The sequence below is a fragment of the Gobius niger genome (assembly GCF_951799975.1).
Source record: "Gobius niger genome assembly, chromosome: 6".
NCBI lineage: Eukaryota > Metazoa > Chordata > Actinopteri > Gobiiformes > Gobiidae > Gobius > Gobius niger.
Window position 1 is genome coordinate 15,015,791 of NC_136857.1, and position 26,473 is coordinate 15,042,263.

The 26,473-nt window shown below is 41.6% G+C and overlaps 1 protein-coding gene across 3 annotated transcripts; it reads right to left on the reverse strand.

Annotated features, from left to right (window-relative positions):
* Positions 1–2,744: 2,744 nt before the first annotated feature.
* slc6a17 (solute carrier family 6 member 17) lies at positions 2,745–25,667 on the reverse strand. Of its 3 annotated transcripts, none has more exons than XM_079559224.1 (12): positions 25,619–25,667; positions 16,669–17,055; positions 13,091–13,248; positions 10,937–11,063; positions 8,623–8,804; positions 7,204–7,314; positions 6,273–6,514; positions 5,852–6,044; positions 5,555–5,747; positions 5,319–5,478; positions 5,063–5,225; positions 2,745–4,732 (listed from the first exon to the last, which is right to left on the reverse strand). In XM_079559224.1, the coding sequence occupies exons 1-12, from the start codon at positions 25,650–25,652 to the stop codon at positions 4,373–4,375; spliced, it is 2,310 nt and encodes a 769-aa protein (XP_079415350.1). In that variant the 5' UTR covers positions 25,653–25,667; the 3' UTR covers positions 2,745–4,372. The 3 variants fall into 3 exon arrangements, with proteins under 3 accessions (XP_079415350.1, XP_079415352.1, XP_079415351.1); XM_079559226.1 differs by lacking the exon at positions 25,619–25,667 and adding an exon at positions 24,515–24,551; XM_079559225.1 differs by lacking the exon at positions 25,619–25,667 and adding an exon at positions 22,690–22,738.
* Positions 25,668–26,473: the final 806 nt, after the last annotated feature.

Consider the following 26,473-nt stretch of genomic DNA (forward strand, 5'->3'; position numbering starts at 1 on the left):
TAAGTTCTTTTAAATGCAAAATGGTTATATTTCAAAAATAATTCAGTCGACACAGACATTTATATGGGTAGTCTGGTGTTATAAGTGATTTGCCTCAGGTTCACTGTGCTTGGGTCAGACTGTTTTTAATGCAGGCTACTAGTTACCATAGACATGCACTAGCCTAGCACTAGCCTAGCACCACTAAACTCTTCAAATGTAAGGACTGCATGAATAAAACAAATTAAAAAATCAATCTGCAGAAATCAACAACACTCTGGAAATAAGGAAATTTCAAAAAACCTGAAATATCCCTTTAATGACTCGTGCATCCCTCTGTATTGTGTGTTGTCAGCAGTCAGCTTTAGACCTTTGACTCTATGTAAAAAAAAAAGAAAAAAGGAGGTAAAAAAGTGATGGATGCCTGCCCACGCCGACTCCACATCCAGAAATACTCCGCTCCGGGTGCCTTCTCTCCTCTTCCTGCGTCAGGTGGGAAAATGGGAAATAGCCTCCTCTGCATCGGCTGTTTTTAGAAATAAACATTTGAAACCAGCGGGACGTGCACTGGGGGGTCGGTACGTGTCTGGAGACTCACGTGCTGGTGGGAAACCTTTGTTGACAGGATGCAGAGTTTTGAAATGGAGGAAGAAGTGTGACGAAGGCAAAGACACCGGACAGGGCCTTCAAAACAACATGTGCGTCCAAAAGCAACACAACAACATCTTGTGTCATCCTTCTTGTGTTGAGCAACTTGTTTTGGGACAGTGGCTCAGATGGAAGAGGAGGGTTATCTCGTGACTGGAAGCTCAGGTTGACATATATGTAGTGCATCATGAGCCGAATAACAAGTCTACTGTCTCTGAGGGGAAAAAAGCAGCAAAGCAAACTTTTATTAAAACCACAGAATGAACTGGCCTCCAACTTTAACAAGATGTAGTGTGAGAATTTGAGTTGTAACAGGGGAGACTGCATTTGACTGACATGACTATGCAGTTCACAGTAAAAGACAGAAACAGAATACATCGATTTGTTTAGTTTCATAAAAGTGTTTAATTCACCTGTGTTTGATCAGTTTACATTTCTCTTTGACTTGGAAAGCTCGAATCCTTGGTGGAACCTTTGATTGTTGTTTGTGACAGGAGCCACCAAAGTCCAGGCCACAAACGCACAGAGATTGCTGACACCGTGGCCCCCGTTCACTCAACAACACACTGGTTTAGCTATAGTGGATGAGATCAGCAGCACACAACACTGAGAGGAGAAGAAAACACACACATTTAACACCAAAACGTACATTTACTTGGTCTGATGCAAACTTCCAGTTACACACATGTACTCCACAATCGCCCGGCTACAGCTACACAACCACGCACCAACAGCACAAAGCAACAGACGCCAAAGTAACATTACCTACAGTACAAAAATCAAAAATACTTTAAAATATACATTATTATTTACACCCTACCTCTCTCACTATATAGATACTCATTGCGAATGTACATCCATATGTACAGCTTAAATACATAGTCTTATAATTACTATAAATAGTTTGGTCACATAGACTAGATCTGTGTAATAAATATGCTCTTTCTCTACAGCTGTTGATAATAGCTCAGTGCAGTAACTGAGGCAGTTTCCTTGTTGCTCTGAATTGCAGATGCAACACACATGAAAGACACACAGAGACCCTGGAGTTGGAGCAAGTGTGGACCAGTAAGGACTTTCTGAAAGTATCGTGAAATTACCAGAATGAAGACTGGTCATACTTCACCAAAACCTGACACGCATTAACCACAGAGAAAGGCCCAATCCCTGAATTTGTCTGATTTCATTGATGATTTATTTACAGATTTTTTTTCAGCTTCTCCTTATCAACCAAGTAAACTAATAAGAGAGTGACCTTTAGCATCATGATAGTCAGGAACATTACTGAGGCAAAAGGATGTCCTGGTGGTGAAGAGCTCAGAGACGAAACATGTGACATGCACAATCCCCTATTGTTAAATGAAGACAATAACTTACAACACGCCAAATGAAATGAATCAAATGAATAAGCGAGTTTGCAGCACATGAAATTGTTTTCATCACTAACTTGTTGCCTTTGCTACTGTCTGTCCTGTCTTATTGTGACTACAATGTTGAACCAAAGGCAAATTTGCCACAGAGTTGAACAATAAAGTTGATACCGGTAATTAAATATTTTATCTTGTGAACAATTGCAATTTTCATGATGTTGCATGACTATGTAATTTTCATATTGCATGTCTGAAAATCTGAAGAGGAAGAGAGAAACATTCAATTACATCTAGACTTTAGTACATGACAAGTTCACTTCTGCCAGTGATGTGAACACAGCCTCAGTGTGCTCTGCACAATGCATCCATCTGGTCCTTTAAAATATACTGTTATTGTTGCACAGGTTTATAGCCATTACAATCACGAGGCCAGGGTGGAGGGTGCTTTTTGGGGTCTGTCTGAGTCATCTCCATCTCCACAGCAACAAAAGGCTTTAGTTTGTATTGACTCAGACTCACTGGGCCCTAAGGCTCCCAGCTGCTGCTGTGCTCAGTTACATGTGCTTTACTGTGTGCTTTTACAGTCTTGTGCTATTATATAAGCTTCAATGTCAGAAATATCAGATGTGCTTTATTTCATGCAAGACAATTGTACAATTGTCAAGATGATCCAAAATTACAGCATATTATTTGAGAGCAATGTTGCCTTTTGTAATATTTTTTATGTGTGCATGTTTTTTTTCCCCCCATTGTGCTAAATTGGCATAAATTACATTTTGGAGAACGTGGGATTCTTTTTAAAAATTATTTGTGCTTGACTAACAACTCCAGGGCCTCAAGCTAAAGTGCTCAAGTGAATGTGTCAAGAGAGACATTGGTCCAAACTTTGACAAGTTGCACTAAATAAACAAGAATAACCAAAGCATAATAAGGCGAACAGACAACAGAGATGCTCTGTAGGCACCAAACAACGTGAGGGGGCTGTGCTTGTGCTTGACAAGCACTCGGGCCACGGTTTACAGGAACGTTTGTCCCGCAATCATGGCCAACAGAGACACCCAGTGGCCAAAGCTGAGTATTACCATTTAGAAAACACGTTAAGCGCACAGCACGTTTTTCCACATTATATCCTAAACTTTTTCATACAAGAATATACACTGAGATAAAGTGTTCACATGCCACAAAGAAAAACATCAAAGCCGTGTAGTGCATTCATGAGATGATGTCCGCGGCGACAAAATCTGAAAAGCATCCACTTTGGGATGAAAATGATTATTTCACAGCAAATCATGGCAGTGAACACGTTAACAACATTGAGAAAATCCGCATATCTACACAAATGAACTGTGTATATATTGCTAATAAACAGACAGCGAAGGTAAAGTCAAGAGAGAGGATTGTGTCTGCTCCCTCCTCTCCACCAGATGAGGACCGGTAACTATGGTGCGTCTTTTCCCTGGGTAACATCGCGCTATTTTTAACCAAAGGCAGGGTCACGGGGTGCTCTCATTCAGTGGCAGACAGACACAGACAAATATATGACTCTTCCAGATATGTCTTACTAGTCTATCTCAGAAAATTCAGTCTATGTGCACGTATCTAGGCCCCGAAACTACTGATTGTACTGAACAAGCTTGAGGTGGTACAACAAGACTTAAAAAAATAAATGTGCTGCTCCGGCTCAGAGACGCTAAAACTGTAAATAGCCTACATGTGCATGATTGAGTGGGATTCGGTGAAAATACGCCCTCTATTCGTGTGGTATTGGTACATGTCATCTTACACTATTGCACGGTAGTATTTACAGTAATCTACAGTTGTGGGGAATGCGCAGAAGGAGAGTGGTTATTGCTGATGTATAGTAGGCACAATAACTTGTAAGAAATGTGCTTACTTGTAACACTGTTTACACTACTGTTTACACTTACTGGTACAGATGTAAATATTCCCCTATGATGATTGGAAAGTAACTTTAAATATCGTCTTATCTCTCTATACTTTACCCACACCCTCCACAATTGAGGAATCTTCCAAATGAGAAAAAATAACCTTCAACCTGCGATCCATTGGAGCATACATGATGTTGCACACACCTCAACCTTATAAAAATCCAAATCAAGCCATTTCTGTGCAGTACCTCTCTACTCTAACCAAAACGGATGGAGACGTCATTGTATTGGCTAAACCTGACTGCTTCTTGATCCCTTTTTCACAGGAGGGGACTGGCAGGGTCTTTGCAGCAACGGGCAGGTCGCAGTGTATAGGTGAGGCCAGACTGAGAGATTTCAGGGTTAAGGTGAGCGTAACAGCGGGCAGTGGACACTTCCTTGGCCTTTCTTCATTTGCAGCAGGGTTTTTCTTGAGCTTACAGCAGATCATAGTTCGGACTCGGGTGAGCCGATGTTTTGGTATCCCGTCTTGGTGCTGGTACCGTAGTTAGTGTTGGTCATCTCTTGGGTACCGCCGGGGCCGAGGTAAGCACGGGGCGGCATAGGAGAGGGGGCCTCAATGGGGTTTTTGCCCAAAATGAAGCGCTGCTCGTCTTGCTCCTCTAAGTTGGAGATATCCTTCATCATGCCTTTGCGGTAGGACACGGAGAGCTTGTTAGAGCCATCAGGGAGGAGGTTGAAGTGGCGTGCGATATAGACCAGGGGCAGAGGAAGCATGGCTACAACGATGAGGGCATATGCCATGCCCATGGCCCAGGGAGGGTAGCTCTGGAAGTGCTCTATACCCTGGAGAGGGGGACAAAATATAGATCTTTCAGTATGCCTATTCAAATGGATGCCTTTATCTTTAATTCTGTTTCATACATAATCACACATTAGTCAAATGTTATATTATATGTTGTTTGTCCACTCCTCACTCCCTTGCAATGGTAGTTGTAGTAGAATACAATATTTAAAGAGAAATGGATCATTACTGAAGGGCAGCAATAAATATAAATGCTTGTGTGTAATGACAAATAAAGCATTCTATTCTAAAACAGATTTATAAAACAATATATTTTACATAGTGCAGTAACTCTTGGACAAAAAAAAAAGTAATCAAAGCAGATGAGATACCTCTGACTGCGACCAGGCGTTGTATCCTGCAGGACTCACGGCCATCTCTATAACAGTGGCAATGATTAGCACCACGAGAATCGCAGGCGACACATACGTCCACATGTAGAAGTAAAAGCTATACGGCCTGAAGCCAAGCATGTCCTCCAAGTCCTGCATGAACCTGGAGGAGAAAATCGTAAAGAAGCATGGATCAAGTCATAAGGAACTGATGGAAAAGTACATGATGTGAAGAGAATGACATGCTTTGTATCACCTCTTTGTGCCATAGATCCAGGCCACAGAGATGTTTTCCAGAATCACCACCACAGTGAGAGGCAGACCGGCCGAGTAGTCGTCAAACATTGTAACAAAGTAGTTTCCTGAGCGTTGCACAAACAGAAGGCCTAACAGGAAGGCAATAATGCAGCAAACCACTGGGAGATAAAAAGCAACGCGTTAGACTTAGCTTGAATTAACATCAAAACCCCTTTAATCTGTGTGATATCTCACCACAAAGAATCTCTTTGCGTATCTTGAAGGCATCCAAGATGGGAGTGGTGATTCCTGTCATGGTGCCAATCATGCTGCCTAATCCAAGATTGATGAGCATAAAGAAGAACATGACTGACCAGAAGGGGCTGGCAGGGAAGTGTGTCATGGCCTCAGTGAAGGCAATAAAGGCGAGTCCAGTGCCCTGCACTGCCTAAAGCAAGGAAAACACAGAGATAATGCTTGGACATTGATGACGCTGAGTCATTCTCTTGTATATTGAAATGCTTTTAGCCTTTACTGCTGTTCGGGGCTGACCTTGTTGAGTTCATCCTCCAGCAAACAGGAGTCAAGCCCTAGCTGTGCAAAGCTGTCCTCCTTCACTGTCTTTATGACATTGTACATCTCGGCGTAGTCCTGGGTCGACAGGTGCGAGAAGTTAATGTGAGGAGGGATAAGCTCATTACTGAGCACCCCTGTGTTCAGGTAACCCAGGATCTTCTCTGCATTTCTGTGCAAATATAAAACATTATATAAGACGGGAGATTGTCTAATGAACAGTTCAAGTCCCTTGTGAATGATTTATGAAGAGGTTGTGAATGCTCTTGCTTTTAAGTATTATGTTAATGCTGTTGTAATTGTTTTACTGTATGGTTTAATGAATAACTAATTCCACATCACAAGTTTTAAAATGTGGGGACTTTTTCCCTCAAGCTTTTCCCAACGATATAGGACTCACTCAACGACACACTTCTCGTTCATGACATTCGCTTTGAATCCCAGCACTGCGAACACCACGAGCGTAGCCAGGATGGATGTCACGAAGTTAATAACCGAGACCAGCGCTGCATCGAAGTGACAGTTGTTGTCCCGTTTGTTGTAACTGGAAAAGGCGATGACTCCTCCAAACCCCAGACCCAGGGCGAAAAACACCTGAGTGGCTGCTTCTCTCCACACCTGCGGCTCCAACATCTTCTCCAGCTACAGGCGACAAAACAAAGGATCATGTTTCTTTATGTTCAAAGGCAAAAAACAAAACAAAAAGTCCATAATGGAACCCTATTTTCAACGTTTTTGCCACATCATTTGAGACCCAGCCCAACCATCAGCACCACCTAAAATATTGCTGCACCCCAAATGACATCAAAACGTCACATGATCACATCAGCAAATACGATCACTAGCGTTGTGTTAAAGCAGCCACTAGAGGACGCTGTGGCTCTGGATTGACCTAATTTTCCATTGAATGAACCTAAATTGCTTTATAGCTCCTGACAGCTCCATCAAACACGCATCAACGGGACCTTGCATCGACAATGTGTCACTGAAATCACATAAGCGTCAAATTCACAGATGATAAATGAGAGACAGGAACCAGAGCAGAGAATGACATGGCCTTCTACAACCAGGGGATGACATCTTACTGTAGAGCTCACTATTAGCACTGTCTAAATGGATATTTTACTTTCTAATGGTTATTATAATTATCAAAACAAACTCTAAATGTGTATTCTGTGTATTCAGCACTGACGTCAATTATGCATTTGAAACAATTCCTTGGACATACCATCGTGAATACACTCACTTGACCTGACCTTTCTTCTAGGTGCATGTATTATGTGGTGAATGTAGTTTTCCAGTGAAACCTCACTGTGTTATTTCGCTCTGACCTTTGGGGTGAACATGTGCGCAATCCCGTCCACAGCCCCCTTCAGCATTAGACCCCGCACCAGGAAACAGAACAGCACCACGTAAGGGAACAGGGAGCTGAAGTACATGACCTGCACATAGACAGAAACACATGAGCAGCATAGATATGCAGATTGGCAGGTTTCCATTAAGACATGACATTATACAATAGAGATATTTGTTTCACATCTGAAATGAGCATGTTATGTGGCTTCTAAACCTGCTTTGAAACCTCAGCATTGATATTTCACCTTTTATTATATGTATTTTATTCCACACGTAAAGAGAAAGGACTTCTGTGAATGGTTTGGAGCCATAGCAAACAGGTTATGGGCCTCTATTCTATTATGCTTAAAAATCCAATGACAGATTGGAGAGCTTTCTGGAGTAAAAGTACCGACCAAAGAAAACAGGATTATTCTAATCTGTGTGTAGCACCTGTGTGAATGAGGCAAAATACAACATTAGAACATTATTAAAAGCTACATAGAGTTGATTTTGCACAATATGTTATATTTAAATGAGATAATACATAATGATACATAATGTTAAAATAAAAACACTGACATAACTGTAATGTCAGAGATTCTGTGGTTACAAATTGAACACTCTAATTGTATTAGATTGTGAAGTGAGTGTAGAGTCAGAGAAACTGTAGCAAATGGTAGCAGTAAAACGATACAATCCCAATTTCGATTGCTGCTTCTCTTGCATTTTCTTTCACTGATAAAATTAGGACTCTGAATTCACTGATAATTGGTTTACAAGCAGATTGTTAGTCTTTGCAGATTTATTTTGCATGTAGCATGTAGTGTATTTTGCATTTGAAATGTGGAATTGTTTTGGCTGTTTTGTGAATCGCTCTGGATCATGATTACAGGATGTTGTTGCCAAAGCAAGCATTTTCCATCTGCATAGTGAACCCGCCTCTGCTTAGTTTAGCTTAAGCTTATTAATGTTGCATGTCACTCTCTTCCATAATACAGATGAGGGACAAAAATAGCCCAGTGCGGATGCTGCTGTGGCTCTAAAACATCTTAAACCCTGATCAAAACACGTCAGCAAAATCAAAATAGAGCACTTTAGGAGGAGCAGCTGATGTAATAGCGCTGGGTTTGTATTTATCAGGCAAACAAAACACATTAATCATTTTCCAAAACTGAAAGCTGTTTTTTAAAGTAGTATTAAAATAGCAAACAGACAAACACATCATAAAGCTTTTGAAACCAATAGATGTTTGTAAAAAGTAATAAGATATATAACGAACTCATTGGGTTAATACATGAGAAAGAACAGTGAGAAGAAGCACGGTCATCAGAGGTCTCTATAATAGAACTCTAAGCAGTGACTTTAACATAGATGGCCCCAGCCCGTGTAGATAAGCCTCAGAGCCCCCGTACCTTGCCCGAGGACTGGATGCCTTTGATAACCGCGAGGCACACCATGATCCAGGCCACGAGCAGCGACAGGACCATCTTCCAGTTGAGTCCCCCCGTGTCGTCGATGGTGCTCGTGGTGTTCAGCGCCTGACGGTACCAGAAGTACGTGGTGGCCGAGCTCTTCTCACACTCCGGCACCACGACTGCAAACAGGACACATGTTGGTGTTTGGTCGGATGACAGTTGTATGTTTTTTCTGAATGTTTGCCCTTTTTTTTCTGAATCTGACACACGCGCATTAATCACGTTCTACATCACTCCGCTGCAGCTGTTTCCATAGTAACGACAAACAAATGAGCTGGAGCTAGATTCAGGTAAAACAGCTCAAAAAGTAAAATAACTCTTGCCCAGAATTTAAAAAAAAAAAAAGCCCAAATGAACAGTTTCAGTTTATGGGATCATGGCGGATTAAACAACTCGGAGCAGCACATTAGGTCCCGTGAACTGAAACCTTTCATTGGGGCCTGCTTGCTTATTTTTTTTAAAGTCCTGGGCAGGAGTTATTTCACTTTTTAAGCTGTCAAGTCTAAATCGGGCCCATGTGGATGTTTCTTTCAGATTTTTCAGTAGAAGCGGAAAAAACAAACAAACTGCAGTCGTAGCTAGCGCTAGCATTAGCATGATGCTAACTTGAAGCATCATGTTAGCATTCTCCGTTATTTATGTATTTATGGGCTGTTGAACCACTTTGCTCCTCTCCATGTCTTTGTATTTTTATTTTGTAGAAAACTATATTCATAAGTCAGCATTTGTTTTAGTAGTTTTTTGAAGAATTAGAGAAAGTTTAGATTTTTCTCCAAATTGTTTTCCCCCTTGACCATATGTGGGCGATTCCAGAGATGTATCTATGGTATAATCCTGACTTAACGAAATAGATAAGAGTTGCAAAGTGGTTTGGTATTTCTACAGGCGACGACATACAGTATATAGGTGTCATGCCAGATGCCCTTCCTGACCATCCATTGATCTGTGCTTGCTTTTATTGTAGAAGGTAAGTCAGAAAAAAAACTGTATTGTGTTTGTTGCCCGTGTATAAAACATGGCAGACGGGTCTTAACCACAAAGTAATATCAAATGACATTACATAACAATGCAAGAGAGAGCCGTGACCTAAAGGCAGCAAAAATGAAAATTAATATAAAAGTCCCAGGAGGATTTGAGTAAATGTACAGCGTTACACCCTTAAGAGATTAGTGCTGTAATCCCTCTGCATTCGTACTCATCGGCAGAAACATGTTGGACCAGCAAATTCATGGAGTTACAGCATGTAACTGCGCGCCCCTCTGAATCCTGTCCCGTCACACTGAAGCAGATTTATTAAAAAACAACGTGTGGGACCAAGGGCTGTAAAGACTGTCATAACAATTCACGGCGAAATTGGGAAATGTTTTTATGAGGACTCACAGGTTTTATCACTAGGACAATGCTGTGATTAGATTAAAAACGGGCAGAAAAACTATTATAATGTTGTGATTTTTCATGGAAGCATTTATTTTAAAATATACTCAATGAAGACGACCCAAGTGAACTGGATGTGCTTTAATTTTAACCACTGTTTGACAAGTCGACTAATCAAACTTGACTAATTGTGGGACGTGTGAATGGACGTTTAACTTTGTCTGAGGTGTCGAAGTGGTGTTCCCACAGAGAGTCCACCTCATCCGCCCAGGTCTGTGGTTCTAACACTGATTCAGCCTCATCATTTCGCGCTAACAACCCCTTAGTCTGAGAGCGGAGGAGGAGAGGAAAGGTCAGAGCGACATGGAAATGATCAAGTATTAAATATGTCACATGTGCTACTGTTCAAGTTATAACTGTGGGGATTTCTATAACTACAGTGTGTGAAAAAACTGTACCTGTGCAATTCTAAGGGTCTGACTTTAACAACAACAACAACAACAACGTAACTCGACAATATATACAGAGAAGACATATAATGCTTCCTCGGGCGCACTAATTATACAGATCTTTTTGCATTTCACATTAAGGACAAATGCTCTTCCCAATGAAGTTTATTTTTTCCAGACATTGCACTGAAAAGACCAAGCAAAGCTGTAGCAGGAAAAGAAATAAAGAATGTTCTTGTTTTATAAATAGCATTACTTTATGCAGTTATATAGACCCTCATCGGATTGTACATAGAGTACAATGTAAGAATCAAGTACCTTTCGTGCTTATGTAACTGTTGTTGTTGTAACACTTTTCCACACACAGTTTAAATAAACAACCTTCAAGCTTCAAGTGTGGCACTGTGAGGCGTTTGCTCAACACTCACTGGCTTGGCTCCCATTTCTCTGGAGGGGACACTCGGCCCAAGGCAGTGGATACTGGAACGACTGGAAAAAGTAGAAGATGCTCCAGCCAATGATGACGTTGTAGTAGAGCCCCACGAAACCACAAACCTGCAGACAAGAGAGGACACGGCTAATAGATGCAAGGAGACCCAATGTGAGATGAGTTATTTTCATGAAATAAGAACTCGCTTTGTGGTGTGACAAGATTAGCCCCCACACATTGAATCTCAGTTTGGGATAAAACTCAGACGAGACGCATCAGAAGCCCTTATTATATAAAAATTACACAAAGGTTTATGGTTACGATGTTATGTCTAAACTTTTATAAATAAATAAGTTGTTGCCCTAGTCAGGAAAGAGGGATTGGCAAATACTGTAATATGTTGCACGGGTGATTAAAAGCACAATAAAAACTCGAAATGTGTGTCAGTACAAGAGCAGGAAGCACAAACCCAAGTAAAGTGTAGATAAACGGGGCGCAGACTAGTGCCACTGAGGTGCATGTCTTTTCTTCAGCCTCCAAAAGCACGCCGCTTTGAGCTGCATGAATTATTGAACTGTTTGCTCTCAGCGGCTCAGACCGGCCCTGGACCAGGAGGTATTTATAGCTTTGACTCTCCGTGTGCCACATCGAAGCTGCCACACGCCTGATCGCCCCCAAACCAGAGCTCTTTTTCACTCCCCTGTCCCGCAATAGATTGATCACTTCGCTGACAGGCAAACGGGCAACGAGGAGGCAGATTGACGGGGCATATATTACACTGATCATACTGAAAGGATGGGCTCTTGATGGGACACTGCTCCTGGAAACGATGTGGGGGGATTACAGAGGGATCAGAGCAGGACAATGCAGTGTTTACGGTAAAGCACTCACAATAAGGCACAGAGGATTCAGCTGGTGTCTATCATCTTGAAATATATGGTTTCTATACTACACTAAATATCAGTCTCATTAACCCATTCAGCAATAGAAAGCCAAAAGTAATTAATGTCTGAACCATTGTACAAAGATCACACAATGACTCAAAGGTAGTTTTACAATGTTATAAATAGAAAAATCATTTTCTCAATTATGAGGCAGAAACACCTACCGTTAAAGAGGGGGTATTATGCTTTTTTTAATCACATAGCACCAGTCTATATCACACTACAATGATGACGAAACCTTCTGTTGGTCTGTAAATGCAGTAAATTAGAATAACTGTCTTGTATAAAAGTGCTCTCTCAAAATGGCTGTAGCGAATGTCTTGAAATAGGCCTCTGTCTCTTTAAGAACCTCTGACCCTTTCCGACACGCCCCCTCCACACGCTGTCTGTGGCATCAGTGTGGAGGAGGTTCTGCTGAGGAGCAGTGGTTGGTTACTCGGCTGGTGACGAAAGCTCGGAGGCGTCTCCAGGAGGTGGGGGCGTTCCTAGGAGGACTCAGGCAAACCTATCCCTAAAATGGCTGCCGTCAGAGTTTTTACAGATTACTCAAAAATACGTGAATGTGCCAAGGCAACACTTCAGGCAGGGAATGACATAATAACATGATGTAAAGCTTGAAAAAGTCGATTTTGCATAATACCCCCCCTTTAATATCTTATTAGAAAAATGTCAGTATTAAGATTTCCAGTTGTAGTAGTAGTAGTAGTAGTAGTAGTTGTTGTTGTTAAAATGGCAACCTAAACACAGCAATACTTTGATTACAGCATTGTTTCAATTGGCTTAAGCAATGTCAAAAGATCCAGATACATTTTTCCCCAAGATCTTGTATAGATGATGGGAGAGTGTGACCAATGTGCAAAGACTCCTCCAGCACATCCCAAAGATTCTCAATGGGGTTGAGATCTGGACTCTGTGATGGCCAATCCATGCTCCCAGAACTGCTCTTTCACAAAGTGAGCCTGATGAATCCTGGCATTGACCTCTTGGAACATGCCCGTGCCATCAGGGAAGAAGACATTCATTGTTGGAGTAACCTGGCCATTCAGATCCTTAAAGTAAACATGCTGCTCTGCTTTTAGCATACATTTGGCAATAAAATACCCTGTACTGTACTATGACCTGGATAAAAAGGAGCCCTAACGGATTACTGAGTGGTGTTTTCCCCCCACACTGTCGTTTCTTAACCCCAGTGTGATCATGTGACTCACCATGAGGCTGGACACCCCGATGCCCCCAAGCTGAGGGTACATATAGTTCCACACTCCGATACTGCCCCGCCTGATCCTCTGTCCCACGGCTAACTCCAGGAAGAACAGAGGGATCCCAATGAGCAGCAGCAGGATGAAGTAGGGCACCAGATAGGCTCCTGAGACACAAACGGGACAGGGAGGAGTCATTAACAAGGAAACTGAAAATACTGTAGCCCAAATAAGACAATGTAAGGGAAAGATACACAATTTCTACAACCTTATAAAGAAAAGGTATTGATAAATAACTCAGGCCACATGATATTGGTCTAGGAACATATACTGTAAAGACTGCGTAGCTCATAGCATAGTGCATTTATCCTTGAAATGAGCGATATAATACAAATAATGTGATTTTACTTAAAGCCCCACCGCATAGAATTTTACCCAATAAATAAAATTGAAATACAAGTATTTATTTTAGACAGATATTTTCATCATTGTACAATACCTCATAAATGTACAAACAAACATGAGCTTCTCCTAAGACCTGCGTGAGATGTCGACTAAAGTCAGCACATTTTGAGATTTAGACAGGCGAGTTTCTCATCCAAATCCATTCTTTGATTACCCACTGCAGTCATAGCATTTTCTGTGCTAAGCTGGTCTTTAGGAACATGTTCTGATGGCAACAGTATAGTCAAAAAGTGTGCCTTTAACTAAAGGTTAGGAAGTCAAATATAACATTAACACAAAGGATCATCATGCTAATGGATGGACAATGAAATCCTAAACAAGTGAGTTTTGACTCTCGACTACAACATGGGTAGTGAGTATATACTGTGAAGGTCAGACTGAAGAAAGCTCCAGATTACCACTTCAAATTATACTAAGGTCATTGTATTGTCATTATGATGAGGGTGCTCACATTTCACCATGAGACTTTTGTTCTTTACTGTGCACTATTTTATACTTTGTTGCATCTAAGAGGTCGTACCATTCCTGTTATGATGCAGTACATATCAACCGTTTTTTTTTTATGTCAAATGTTAACTGGCCAACATCAGCTGCAGACAGGAGAAAGTGGTAGAAGATGAATGAATACCAACACGCAGCCAATCTGTGCTGAAGGACAAAGCTCTCTTTAACACAACAGAAGGAGCGATGTCTTTGTGTTGGCTCTATTTCTGTGCTCTCCACATTTATCACTCCATTTGCGCTCACACTTTTGTATCTTCGTCCTCCATTCACTGTCTTGACGGACACACAGCCATGTTTTTGGAGAGAGAGGGAGAGGGGGAAAGAGGGAGCGAGAGGACACAGTCACGTCCACTTGTGCTGACGTCAAATCCTGATAGCGCCATGGCGACAAAACCTCACAGATGGGCATCCACAAGGGGCAAAGACAAATGGCCCTGTGACGCTTGACTCAGAAATGAAAAATATAGTGGCTTTGTGTGTGCGATTGTTGAAGATAATAGCAGAAAAACAAAGGCAGGAAGTCAAAGCCAGGTATTATTATCTGGATGTTAGAAGTGACTGCTGATGGGCTGCCTGCTTTTCAAGCGGCTTTGAAGTCTATCTGAACAGACGGATACAACTACAGGAGGAAAAAAACATGTTGTTTTGGTCCACGGAGAAAGTTGTTATATGTTGGCAATAAACTAAGTTGGTTATGACAAGTTTTGCAATAAAAGCTAAAGTACAGTTTCTAATTAAATCGAGTAAATTAAAGTGGTTAAATCTCAGTGAAAAAAGCTCAACTTAATGCCTAGCGATGGCTGAAATTACAATATAATGCGCCGAGGTTTAGTAAGAGCGTGTGGACCTGGAGACAAGCCCAGACAAAGGGGGCCGATGGGGAGATACAGAGTACAGCAGGGGGGCCCATAGTCATCATATAGCACTGTCTGATTAAAAAACAGCACACGCTGCGCATTGGGACAGTTACATTTTAAATTCCCTTTACAATCACCTCCTGCATTATACGGTATTAAACTAAGAAATGTCAGAGAGCTCATAAAGCTTTACTCAGACTTTACTCGTCAGTTTCCAACATCTTAGGCTTCAGTGTGATTGTGATTCCACCTCATCATAATACAATCATACAGCTAAAGACATGACACCAAAGAGAAGAAGAGAAAGGGTATTTCTTAAGAACAAATTCAAATACTACTACCTCAACTCCTAGTATCTGCAACTATTATCTGCCAGTAAAAGACCAGTTAAAATAGCGAGGGTCATGCCAGGAAGAGAGTCCAACATAAGAACATGTCAGACCTAGACGCAAAGAGCTGCACACATTAAGATTTGCTGCATTAAGCCCACACAGTGGACGTCCCAAGGGAAGCATCTGTAGGTCCTCTCCACCACTGCAAGTATAAACCTCAACCCGTTTCCCCCTCATCTCTGACATAGCTCGAGACGCTGCTGCCAGAACAAACGCAGTGGGCCTGACTTGCACCGCTGGCTCGCTAATTGTTTGACAGAAGGCTATTTATCACAGAAGGGAATGACGCGGCAGCCTTGTGAATGAAGAAACTTTGCGCGGCATTGGTCAGGAAGGTTCAGCGAGGAGGTCTAGACATGTAATTAACCTGAATAGAAATAACCCAAGAGAATGACAGATCAGTGCTAAAAATATGGCACACACTATGGAGGTAAATGGATCAGAATAACACGTAAAGAGTATATTTCATGACTGGATTACAGACAGCAACACCATTTTCTCTTCAAACAACTCCAATTGTCCTTGAGTTTAATAGGCTGAGAATGATGAGTCTTGGGAATATGTTTGTCTGACACTTTCTGAGTCTGAGGAGAATTATAACCACAAAACATAGAGTGGGACTCAATCTCGGGATCACAGCAGGTAGCAAGTCAACTGAACTGTCTAGATGGGAAAACTCCTTTTTGCTTTTGATTTCTTTCAACTTTTGACTGGTCTGTCAATCAATCTGTCCATTCATCTAATTGCATACATTTTTTCATTGCTTGTCTATGAATAGTATTATTATTTCATGAAGAGACTGGCTAATAGGAGGAGTGACTGGGGAAAAGGGTCAACTTTAAATCGTTGAACGTAGAGCTGCATGAGAAACAACAACATAATGACAATTGCCTCAAAACAGCAGATTGTTACAAGGATCAGATCACAACATTTTTTTGTCATGTCATCCAGCCCTAGTATGCAGCACACAAGTCTGTCTGCACATTAGCAGAGTAATTAGTGTCTTAATTAAGGTTAGGTTTTGGTTAAATTTGGTTTAGTTTGCTCATCTTGTGTCTGAAACTGTTATTAGTTATATGTGACAGGAGAAATAAACACAAGCCTAAGTTCAGGTCTTAAAGTGTCTGCTTGATGCTTTATACCAATACAGTGGGTTGCTTGTTCAGGTTAATCCTATGTTTACATTGTTGTGGCATACATTTGAAGAACCTTCTTCAATATGCCTTTCATTTTCATTACTCAGCAGCCTGCAGCATGATCTACGTAGGTGGCCCGACTATGATCAAAGCAGACAGTTCCTAAACTTTAAGGTCTTTCATTGACAAATGAGTGGCCTACCGCCACTTTAAGAGTATTGTCACGTTCTTACCTCCTCCGTTCTTCTGACACAAGTAAGGGAACCTCCACACATTCCCGAGGCCCACGGAGAACCCGACCTGAGCCAGGATGTACTCCAGCTTGTTGTTCCAGGCCGGCCGCCCGTCCTCGATGTCCGGGTCGGGAGAGGGGAGCAGGGCGCGTACTGGGGCAGTGGAGCCCGGACTCAGCCCCATGCTCATCTGACTGCTCTTAAAGCCCATGGGGTGCTCCAGGGACAAGAGGTCAGCCACGGACTCTGTGACCGGCTCATTGCTGTGCTCCTTCTGGGTCACTTTAGTGTTCTTTGGCATGACGGCGACGGGGCAAGGTCCAGAGGGGCAAAGGCCTAAGGTCAGGAGAGGGTCAATAGGGAGACTTGTTGTGCTTTTTGTTGTGACTGTGGAGACAAATAAAGATACAACATTTATTAACCAACATTTCCTAAAAAAAACAAAAAAAACAAAAGAAGACCTGCTGCTTTTATGCCTTTCTTCAAATTCAGATTGGGCCTGGGTACTTTTTGGCCAATTTATGTAATTTCCAGTACAAATAGTAACTAAAAAAAATTATATTAGGATATTATACTTTTACTATAATGTTATGCGTGTGTGCATTCTCTTTAACATGCATAGTTTCACGTGTCACTGAACAAGTCACGTTGCGCCAAAGGTTAATCAGTATTATACGTAAAGAACCATGCCAGGCCTTAAACTTTCTTCTCATTCTATTAAGTCATTTTCTTGGACCTCTTAAGTTGCCCAGCATGGCGTCAGATAACAGTAAACAATGATCGGATATTTATCCAGGCCTGGGGCTGACAAACAAAGTGGAGCACATTTTTACAGTAAGAGAGCATTACACAACAACTTGATTCTTGTATTGTGCTGATGACAACTACTACAACTGTATATTTAGCGCGCCTATCACTCATTGCTTAGAAGAAAGCCTGAACCATCTTCTGAGCAGCAGATGAACTGTGTCACTTAAGTATTCGTCTAGTTCATTTCATTACAGAGACCTGCAGATTGAATTACATCCATTTAACAGCATAGATAGTGATTATGCTCCATTGGAGTCATGTGTGTCTCGTGAACAGCAGCTTCCTCTGTCTCTCTGACCACCGGAGAGAGCACTAAACCCCTGTAAGCACATCATACGCCTTGTAATAGAGTTATTTTGGTATCTTTTGGCATCATTACAGTTTATCACAGGGTTGGAAAAGGTTAGGTTAGGTTAATTTATTTATACCCGTGGGTAAGAATCTACAGCTACATTTAGAACTGAATAGAAACAAAACATTGACTCTAGAGGTAGTTACTATTTCATCTGTAATCCACAAACTCACGATGTAGCCCCATATAAAACATTTGGATTTCCAAGTTTTCCCACAATAACTCGATAGATACTAATTCTGATTGAGACATAAAACTAAAAGATGCCTAAACCCATACCTCTTTCAAAGCATCACAAAGAACTGCACAATGTATCTCATTACAACTACAGTTAAAGATGCAGACAGCCTGGCCAGTGGCACCACCTTTTGGGAACCACTGCCTTAGCTGCTTTGATATTGAGTTTGAGCCTGTGCCGAGATCACACGTTCAGCTATTGATGAGCCGAAAAAGAGGAACCTGTGGCACACGGATAGAACTACAGTGTTGACATTTTACACACATGAATAATTAATTCCTGTCTGTTGTAGCCCACAGTGCATTAAACACTTTGATTTCCTATAATTCTAAGTCTTAATCTGCAATTAAACAAAATAGATAGTGTTCACCAAACTAGTTAGCATCAGTTGCTCCATAATCTCGGTCTTTAGGGAAGAGTAAAAATATTTAAACCACGTATTTATGTAAGCCATGGGGCAATACAATTAGTAAAAGTGCTTGATTTGTATTATATAATTTGCTGTGATATACCGTACATACACCCACACAGCAACAAAATCCCTACAGAGCGCACACACAACATCATTTTAATTTAATCATTTTTCAGCCATGAAATCTACACCATGCTTTGACCTTCGCGAATCGACATGGTGTTTGTAAGGTCTATAATTACCGTTGAATGTCAAACTCTGAATTGCACACAAGAACAGCCACTGCAACTCTGTCACGATTTGAGAAGATAGCTCTGTAGTTTGTAGAGGTGTGGAGGAGTTGTGCTATAATTTTTAAGTTAAATGCAACATAGGGTACAACAACAAAGTCTAGAAAGTGCATGGCTCAAGACAGAAATGGAGCCCAGAAATAATTTTCAAAACAAATCACAATAATGCGACTAAATGTGACATCTCCTGAGACCATTCGTCAGTTACAAAAGTGTGGGATTTTATCAGACTCAAAGGATGTTGCTGCACAGCTGACTGTTGATTCACAACTTTCTCAAATGTAGCTGCAAACAGAGGTACTGATCAAATATGAGGCCTCAAATGTAAAAGCACAATCACTCCACTGTGTGCTGAGTGTTATTCTCAGAGACTGACTTTTTGGAGCAGTATTTGGACTAAGCTCCTCAGTAGTAGCACGCACATGGCATTCCTCAACAGAGGGCCCCTGCAGTCACGACACACAGCAGTAAACCACCTTCCAGACTGATCCCAGGCCAGACAAAACGATGACGCTTTAACAAACTCTGGATGATAAAGTAAGTTTGCAAGCACAGGCATTTTTGGCCCAGTTTCAGTTATGGAAATAGTTTGGAAGAATTATTGTTATTTGTCCCACATTTGCAGGAAGTTGAGATATTAATAGCAACTGTCCTATTTACACATAATTGCAACTTTAAATTTGTTGCGTTATCATTTTCCAAGTTGGAGGCTTGTGGCAGTAACTTTGTGCTCCTTCAGAGGCAGATGGCTCACTGCAGTGACAGCAGGACATCATGTACAGTGGCCAGTGTTGAAGACCAGAGTGATTCATATAACAGAGCCTATATGGTCTGAGTCACAGATGCAGGATGGACACATGGAAATGTGTTTTATCATATCGCAAGAGTGTGACAGTGCAGTTTCTTTCCATAAAGGTTTGTTGCCCATGTCTAATCCGTGTATTTAACATGATGTGAAGATCTTGCAAATATCCGCAGGCACTGGTGTCATTGATACAACAGCACAGGTTGTCTCTTCTCTACAAAGATGAGCTATCCACTATCATCTCAGTCTGGTTGCTAAGCAATGGCTCTTCCTGCAAAAATGAAACCCCATCCGCAGCATCACCAGTGGCCTCTCTCTCCCCTCAACATCTCAAACGACACGATATCCCCAAAAGGACGACATCTAATAACACAGTGACACGTATGAAGGCAGGGAGGTTAAGCTCACATCTTTTACACCAAACAACTAAGCTGGTGCCTTAATTGCATATTATGGAGATGGGGCCATATTGCAAGTTACTTCTTTGACAGTACTTTCATGAGCCTATCAGAGGGAAGGTAAATGGCACGGGTACCAAACTGCTCAGGCGTCCAGTCAGGCCCCAAAGCCACTATCGGTAGAAGTAACCTCTGGTACCTCCCCAAGGTCAAAGCAGCATCTTAATGGTGGGATAAAGGGAGATAACACAGAGCACATGTCACGCAGTGGATGGATGCCATAACCGTGCATCAGTTTCGGCCACACACGCAGCGCTAAGCTATCACCGCGAGCAGGGAGGATTTAATGAGCAGCACCGCCGTCAATGTCGCAGAGAAACGAACACTTGTCAGGTGAACGATGACGCTGGCGTGTCTGTGAAGCGAGTGATGAACGTAGGAAAGTCTCCCTGTTTCACACCGAGTTCTTATTCAGCCACACACGCACACACAGCCACACACGCACACACAGTCACACACACACACCTAAAAGCATAAAATGCCCACCTTCTCTGCACTCACCTTTTCTCGGCAGTTAAATATGCAGCATGGCAGTTTGACTCAGAACTCCCGTCTTCTTCATTCAGACACGGTGTCCGTACGCAACATCGCTGCGCGCAAAGGAGAGACGCTTCCCAGTCACACGGATCGCATGGCGCGTAAAACCTGACGCAGGAACAGACCGCCTGTCCAAGTTTGCTCAGAGTCAGAGTGCCAGCCTCGATAAAGTGTGTAGCATATAATGTTGCGCAGCTACAGACTCTCTCCCGCGTCCACGTGGTTGGAGCTGTGTTGTGGAATAAAACAGCTTCCCCATAGGATGGTAGAATTACTATGGCAAGTCACGACGGCGTGTGACGCAAGTTTGAGTCACCCGCTCATATGGACGTCAGCAGATGCTACCACAACATCTGCAGTGTTCTCAGGTGGATAATAACAAAACCCGTACTCCGATAACAACATCAGCGACATGATACGGCTGATTCAAAAGGCTGCGGTCCACACCTGCACTAAGTGCACCGCACAGTGGAAAATCTCTGTGGAGGAGGCACACAGGATTCACATAAAGCATCTATTTCCTTTTAAAGCACAATAGACACAACAGACATATCAGACAGAGGCGTGACGTCCACAGTGATAGGCACTAAAATAGTGAAAAGTCAAGCCTCTTAAATGGCTGTAACTCAAGTGAAAATCCTTTGCGGCACAGTCATTTTTCTCACTGACACCAGCAATTTATTCTCGGCTCTATCTGCCAGTTCTGCACTGTGTCCTCTCCCTGTAACACTAGGTGGCCTTTAGTGAAGGGTTTTTATGCTTTAATATCCATCAAAATGACATTTTGGATCATTATCTAGTTGTTTTAATATTTTGAATGTGCACAACTTGAGACAACTCAAGGCTTATTTTTTGAGCATATGCTTTGCAAATGGCAGACGATTCCCAACTGTGTAGCAATGACAACAAACGTGCCCACCCACTTGCATTTCAGTAGTGGATGATAATTTACCCATCATGCAATGCACAACAGCTGCCGGGATACTGAGCTTTAAACGTACCTGTTATCTTCTTTTGTGGCAGTTAGTTTACTCGTTTCATATTATGCAACGAGTTTTTTGTGGCCATACCGCCTCTGCCCAATCCCCTCAGACCTTGGAAGTTAGTTGAGTTAGTTAGTAGTGAGTGAGTGAGTGAGTGAGTGAGTGAGTGAGTGGTGGTGGTCGGAGTGGCCGATGGCGCAGCCTGGTTGCCTTGCTTCCGTCTGTCTACCCCAGGGCAGCTGTGGCTACAATAGGAGCTTACCACCACCGAATATGGAGTGAATGAATAGTGCAATGTAAAGCGTCTTTGAGTGTCCAAAAAAGCGCTATATAAATCCAATGCATTATTATTCATTATTTTGCAGTAGGTAAGGCATGGTGTTAAAGGCAGGCAAAAGACACCCATTGAACAAAATTATGAAGACTTAGAAGTGGGACAAATTGCATTGGATTAGGAGAGGAAAATAATATACCCAGGGCTTAGTGCAGGGAGGATCCATAAAAAAAAAGCTTATAGTTACAGACACATTACCTTGGTCCAACAAGATGGTGTGTAAAGGGCCAAAAATTCATGCTTGCAACCCTTTTCACATGTCCAGTTTTGAAAATGAAGATATCCTGTGCTTCCACGTAGTTGGTAATTTTTAATGTCAGTTTACAATCTATACATAAAAAAACATGTATTGCCCATTTTCAATTTGGTTGAACTTTAATTAATAATAACTAATAATAGTTTACCTTCAAAAGCAATTCTCTTTGCTCTTTTAGTGCAAACCTCTTCATAATGAAAGATTCAATTGATTCTGAAGTGGATACTAGCGTAAAATGAGATAAAAACAAGCTTTGTTTAGTAGCTCATTTGGTAATTACTGTAGTTCAATTATAAACTGTCCAAATCGTTACTTTTTGCATACTTCAACACAAAGAATTACAAAGATCATCTGGATGACTGAAAGTACTAAGCACTTAACCTAAAGCATCTGTCACAAGACTCCCCGCCCCCCTTTGCACCCCCACAACTCTTTTCAAAGCACATACTACTACTGGGCTACTACTACTATACTGCTACTGCATCACCCACTCATGCACGCGCTGTACGTGGTTCCTGTCTCCTTCAATCCGCTCATGTGACTCACTTTCCGAGGGCTGACTACTGGGATCAGTTGCCATGGTAACCTCCGATCATATGACGGCTTGTGCAGCTCTCTGTTTTTAAGCATTTCTCCCCTGTACTCGCCACTATATCCTCGCGCTCTCCGCTGCGTCAGTGCGCGGCTGTGAATGGGCCGCTATTAACTCGCAAGATCAAAACTTCGAGCTAAATTCTGGGTCCTGCGTTCACTTCATTCTGCAATAACGTCAGATGGAGGACAGGGGCATCTACAACGCTGTAGGTGATCTGTTAAGAAGTAACAGATCCATAAATGTTGAACGTCATTCTCTACGGTGTTATGTGGAGCTCACACTGTTACAAGCCCATACACTATCTCACACCTCTAAATAATGCATCACTGGACACAGTCGTTCATATCCTCCTTTGACGTCAAAACATCAACTATAAATTCAGCTTTGACCTTGGGCTGTTCGTCTTCAATATGCCGCCTTCTCTATTAGTGGAAAAGAGGAAAGCAATAGAAAGCACTATTAATGGAAAACACTTGTTGTTATTCTGTACAGAGAATAGAGAAGCAATGAGCCATTATATTAGCTTGTGATTTGGCTCAGTACTTTCTAATATTCACCTAATGCTGCCTCTCATGGACATGTGGGCTGTATGTTTCAAGGAAGAGAGCTGGAAATAGTGAAGGCCTTCGACAAACTTTGATCCATGTGGTATATCCTGTCTCCTGTCTTAATATTCACAATTAAGTGTATCTTGATTTGCACACACACAAAAGTTGTATTTTCCTAAATCATGCAACCCTAAGGAAAATTCCCCAGTGTCAATCATACAATGAAACCATCTTAAAAATCCTTTGTAAAAAGCAACTAAAAAGTTTCATTTATTACCATAATTTTATTTTTAATTGTTTTGGTCACACTTTATTTTGCACTACCCTTGATACATTGTACCTGCCAAATGTAATGTGTAACAATGTGTAAAAACTACTACCTATAGGTTACATACACAATGGAATAATGTGTATTAACCCCTAACTCTAAGCGTCTTATTAAATTATGTACCTCCAAACAACTAATACACATTATTCCTGGTGTACTCCATAGTTACAAGTTGTTAATTGCAAATACAAAGCACATTACATTGTAGTAAATTTGGTATCGATACAGACGGCATCTTGTCATAGAAGGGGGCGGGGCTTCGCAGAGGGGGAAAATAGAATCTTTTGGGAAAAACAATTTTTCACTCTTTTTAGCCATTTTCTGGTGGAATATGAACTTATATATCACACATAAATAAAGTCAAGTAAATCGGGCCCACATGGATATTTTCTCACAGCAGATTGTTCAGTAGAAGCGAAAAAACGGCAGGTGTAGCTTGCGCTAGCTAACCGTTAGCATTAGCCCGATGCTAACATGAAGCATTCTGTTAGCATTCTCTGTTATTTATGTATTTATGGGCTGTTGAACCACTTTGCTCCTCTCCATGTCTTTGTATCTTTATTTAGTAGAAAGCAATATTCATAATTCAGCGTTTGTTAAAGAAGTTTTTGAATAATTAGAAAGTTTACATTTTTTCAAAATTATTTCCTCCCTTAACTGTTTTCAAACATGACCATATATGGGCGATTCCAGAGATGCCGTCTGTATCTATAGGTGCAATGTATCAGGGTAGTGTAAAAGTGTGACCATACTTGGTACTAAAAAGTAGGCTATACTCCTGCAAAAGACTCTAGTATTGGTATTACTATGGGCTACACAAATTGCTTTGGCAACTTAGCAACTAGACACGATTGGCAATCTTACTGATGTATTCTGTCCTAAGATAAATATTTACCATACCTTCAAGAAAATCCTCGGGCATTGATTTCAGGCTCTTGAGGTGTCAGTAAACAATGCAGCCTCCATCTCAAACGTAATGTCAACTATTAATGTCAACACGGTGCTCATCTAAGATCAATAAAAATCTAATGCAACCAGAAGCAGGTGCAAGATAACATTGATCATCGTTAGAGTGGCCTGCCCCATGTTATTTCCCACAGTATTATGAACACTCTTTGTATATTTGATAAGACAGAGAGAAGCCCAAAAGCCCATTCGGAGCAGCACCAGCTCGTTCTCAGTAACCTCAGGAGAGCCAGGTTGCCAGGTCACAAATTAAACCCACTGACGCTCGTCCAAGGCTAAAACTGGATCAGGTCTCCCGGGCTGGGTTTTGTGCAGCTGAATCTTGCCACTGCCGACAAGTCCACTTCCTCCTTCCCTCTTTGTTACCCCTCTAGATTTGATAAAATGGTGCAGTCCTGATACAACAGCACCTTGGCTAAACCTGCCAGGACCTGAGCTATGGCCATGCAGCTTATGAACAGAAACAGGCATAAATCAGGGATCTGGGAAAGAGCTCAGTATAACTTATAAAAGTAAGAAAATGTGCAACAATTCAAGCTGACATTATGTAACACTGGAGGAAACATAGGTCTATAATGGCAAATTTATATAAGCATCAGCTGTAGTGGCATTCTTTAGGCTAGTCAAATAAAATTGCAAGTCATGTTTTGTGAAGCTGTGCAGTATGAATAATATATTGGAGAAGCAGTGGATGAAGTCGAGTGATTCTGGTAGGTCTTTCAGTGGCAAAGAGTATAGAAAAGTACAATAATAATAATAAATTGTAGAAAAAGCTACTCTATGTGTAATTTATCTCACCTCATGAATCATTAACATCAGCTTTTACTTTTGCAGAAATGGCTGGACTTTGACTACCATTTTAGCTTCATAACCAATGTGTGCACTTCTTTCTGGTCAGGATTAAAGCAAAAGGACAAATCGAATCACGCTGGATCTGGATCAGCTGCACAGAACAAATTGGGATGTGACCTACGGCGATACTTGTCCTATTGTCTAAGTGCCGCCATTACAGCAGCACACGCCAATATAACCACCTACCTCTTGGTGCCTGGCTGTGAATGCGACGTCTCATTAGTTCTTCCCTCTTTGCCCTTTTCTTACTTGCTTCTAATGGACCGTCCTTGCCCTTGAGGTGACAGGACGCCTAATTAGCGCGCTGGTAAAACGTCCCTGGTCCTCCCTAGATAAGGAAAAACACACAAAAGTCAAAAGGGTGAACATGAATATCGACACAATGTGATGAATCTGTAGCGTGGTCAAATCAATAGCACAAATTTATGTTTGAGACGGTCTGATTCAAAATAATATCCGGCGTGTGATGCAGCGTGTGCCAGAAAGATCAGAAGCAACAGGACATTGTATGGGAATAAAAAATAGTGATGCAAAATAGTAGTTGCGAACAAATTAATGACAAGCAATTGCCTATTTACTTTTACGATGAGATTGTGAGAGTAACTGCTTTATATGACTGTTTTGTCAACTATTTTGTGGCTTTGTTGCCAATGCCACAAAAATATGTGAATTCCGGTGATAAAATCTAGTAATTATTGTGAGTAGATAAAAGATTGGAAAAAACACGAAAGCTGTGTTCCTCAATTAGTGTCTCGTGTCCTGTGGCTGTGTGGGATGACGGTAACATCCACTACTAGTTAATTATTCATTATATTTGTGTGCAGTACAAGTAGGCTCTATTGTAAGCATTAACAGAGGCAGAAGTCATATTGCTCTACTCTACTACATGGGCCTCATTAGACCCCTGATTGTTGATTGAAGATACTGTCGGTCGTTGGTACTAGCTTCCAGCTCTCATCAATGCTTTTTGTGCTCACTGTGCATAAAGTAAAGTCATTAATCCACAGTATGTTGTCAGCCACGAACAATGTACAGCAGAAG

What these genes read in the sequence shown, in the direction of transcription:
- slc6a17 (XM_079559224.1), bottom strand. Translation starts at nt 25,652, where the DNA reads ATGAGACGTCGCATTCACAGCCAGGCACCAAGAG. An exon ending in ACGCAAAGAGATTCTTTGTG is followed by an intron (nt 5,479 to 5,554) that starts GTGAGATATCAC and finishes TTTATCTCCCAG; the next exon opens with TGGTTTGCTGCATTATTGCC. An exon ending in TGGATCTATGGCACAAAGAG is followed by an intron (nt 5,226 to 5,318) that starts GTGATACAAAGC and finishes TTTCTCCTCCAG; the next exon opens with GTTCATGCAGGACTTGGAGG.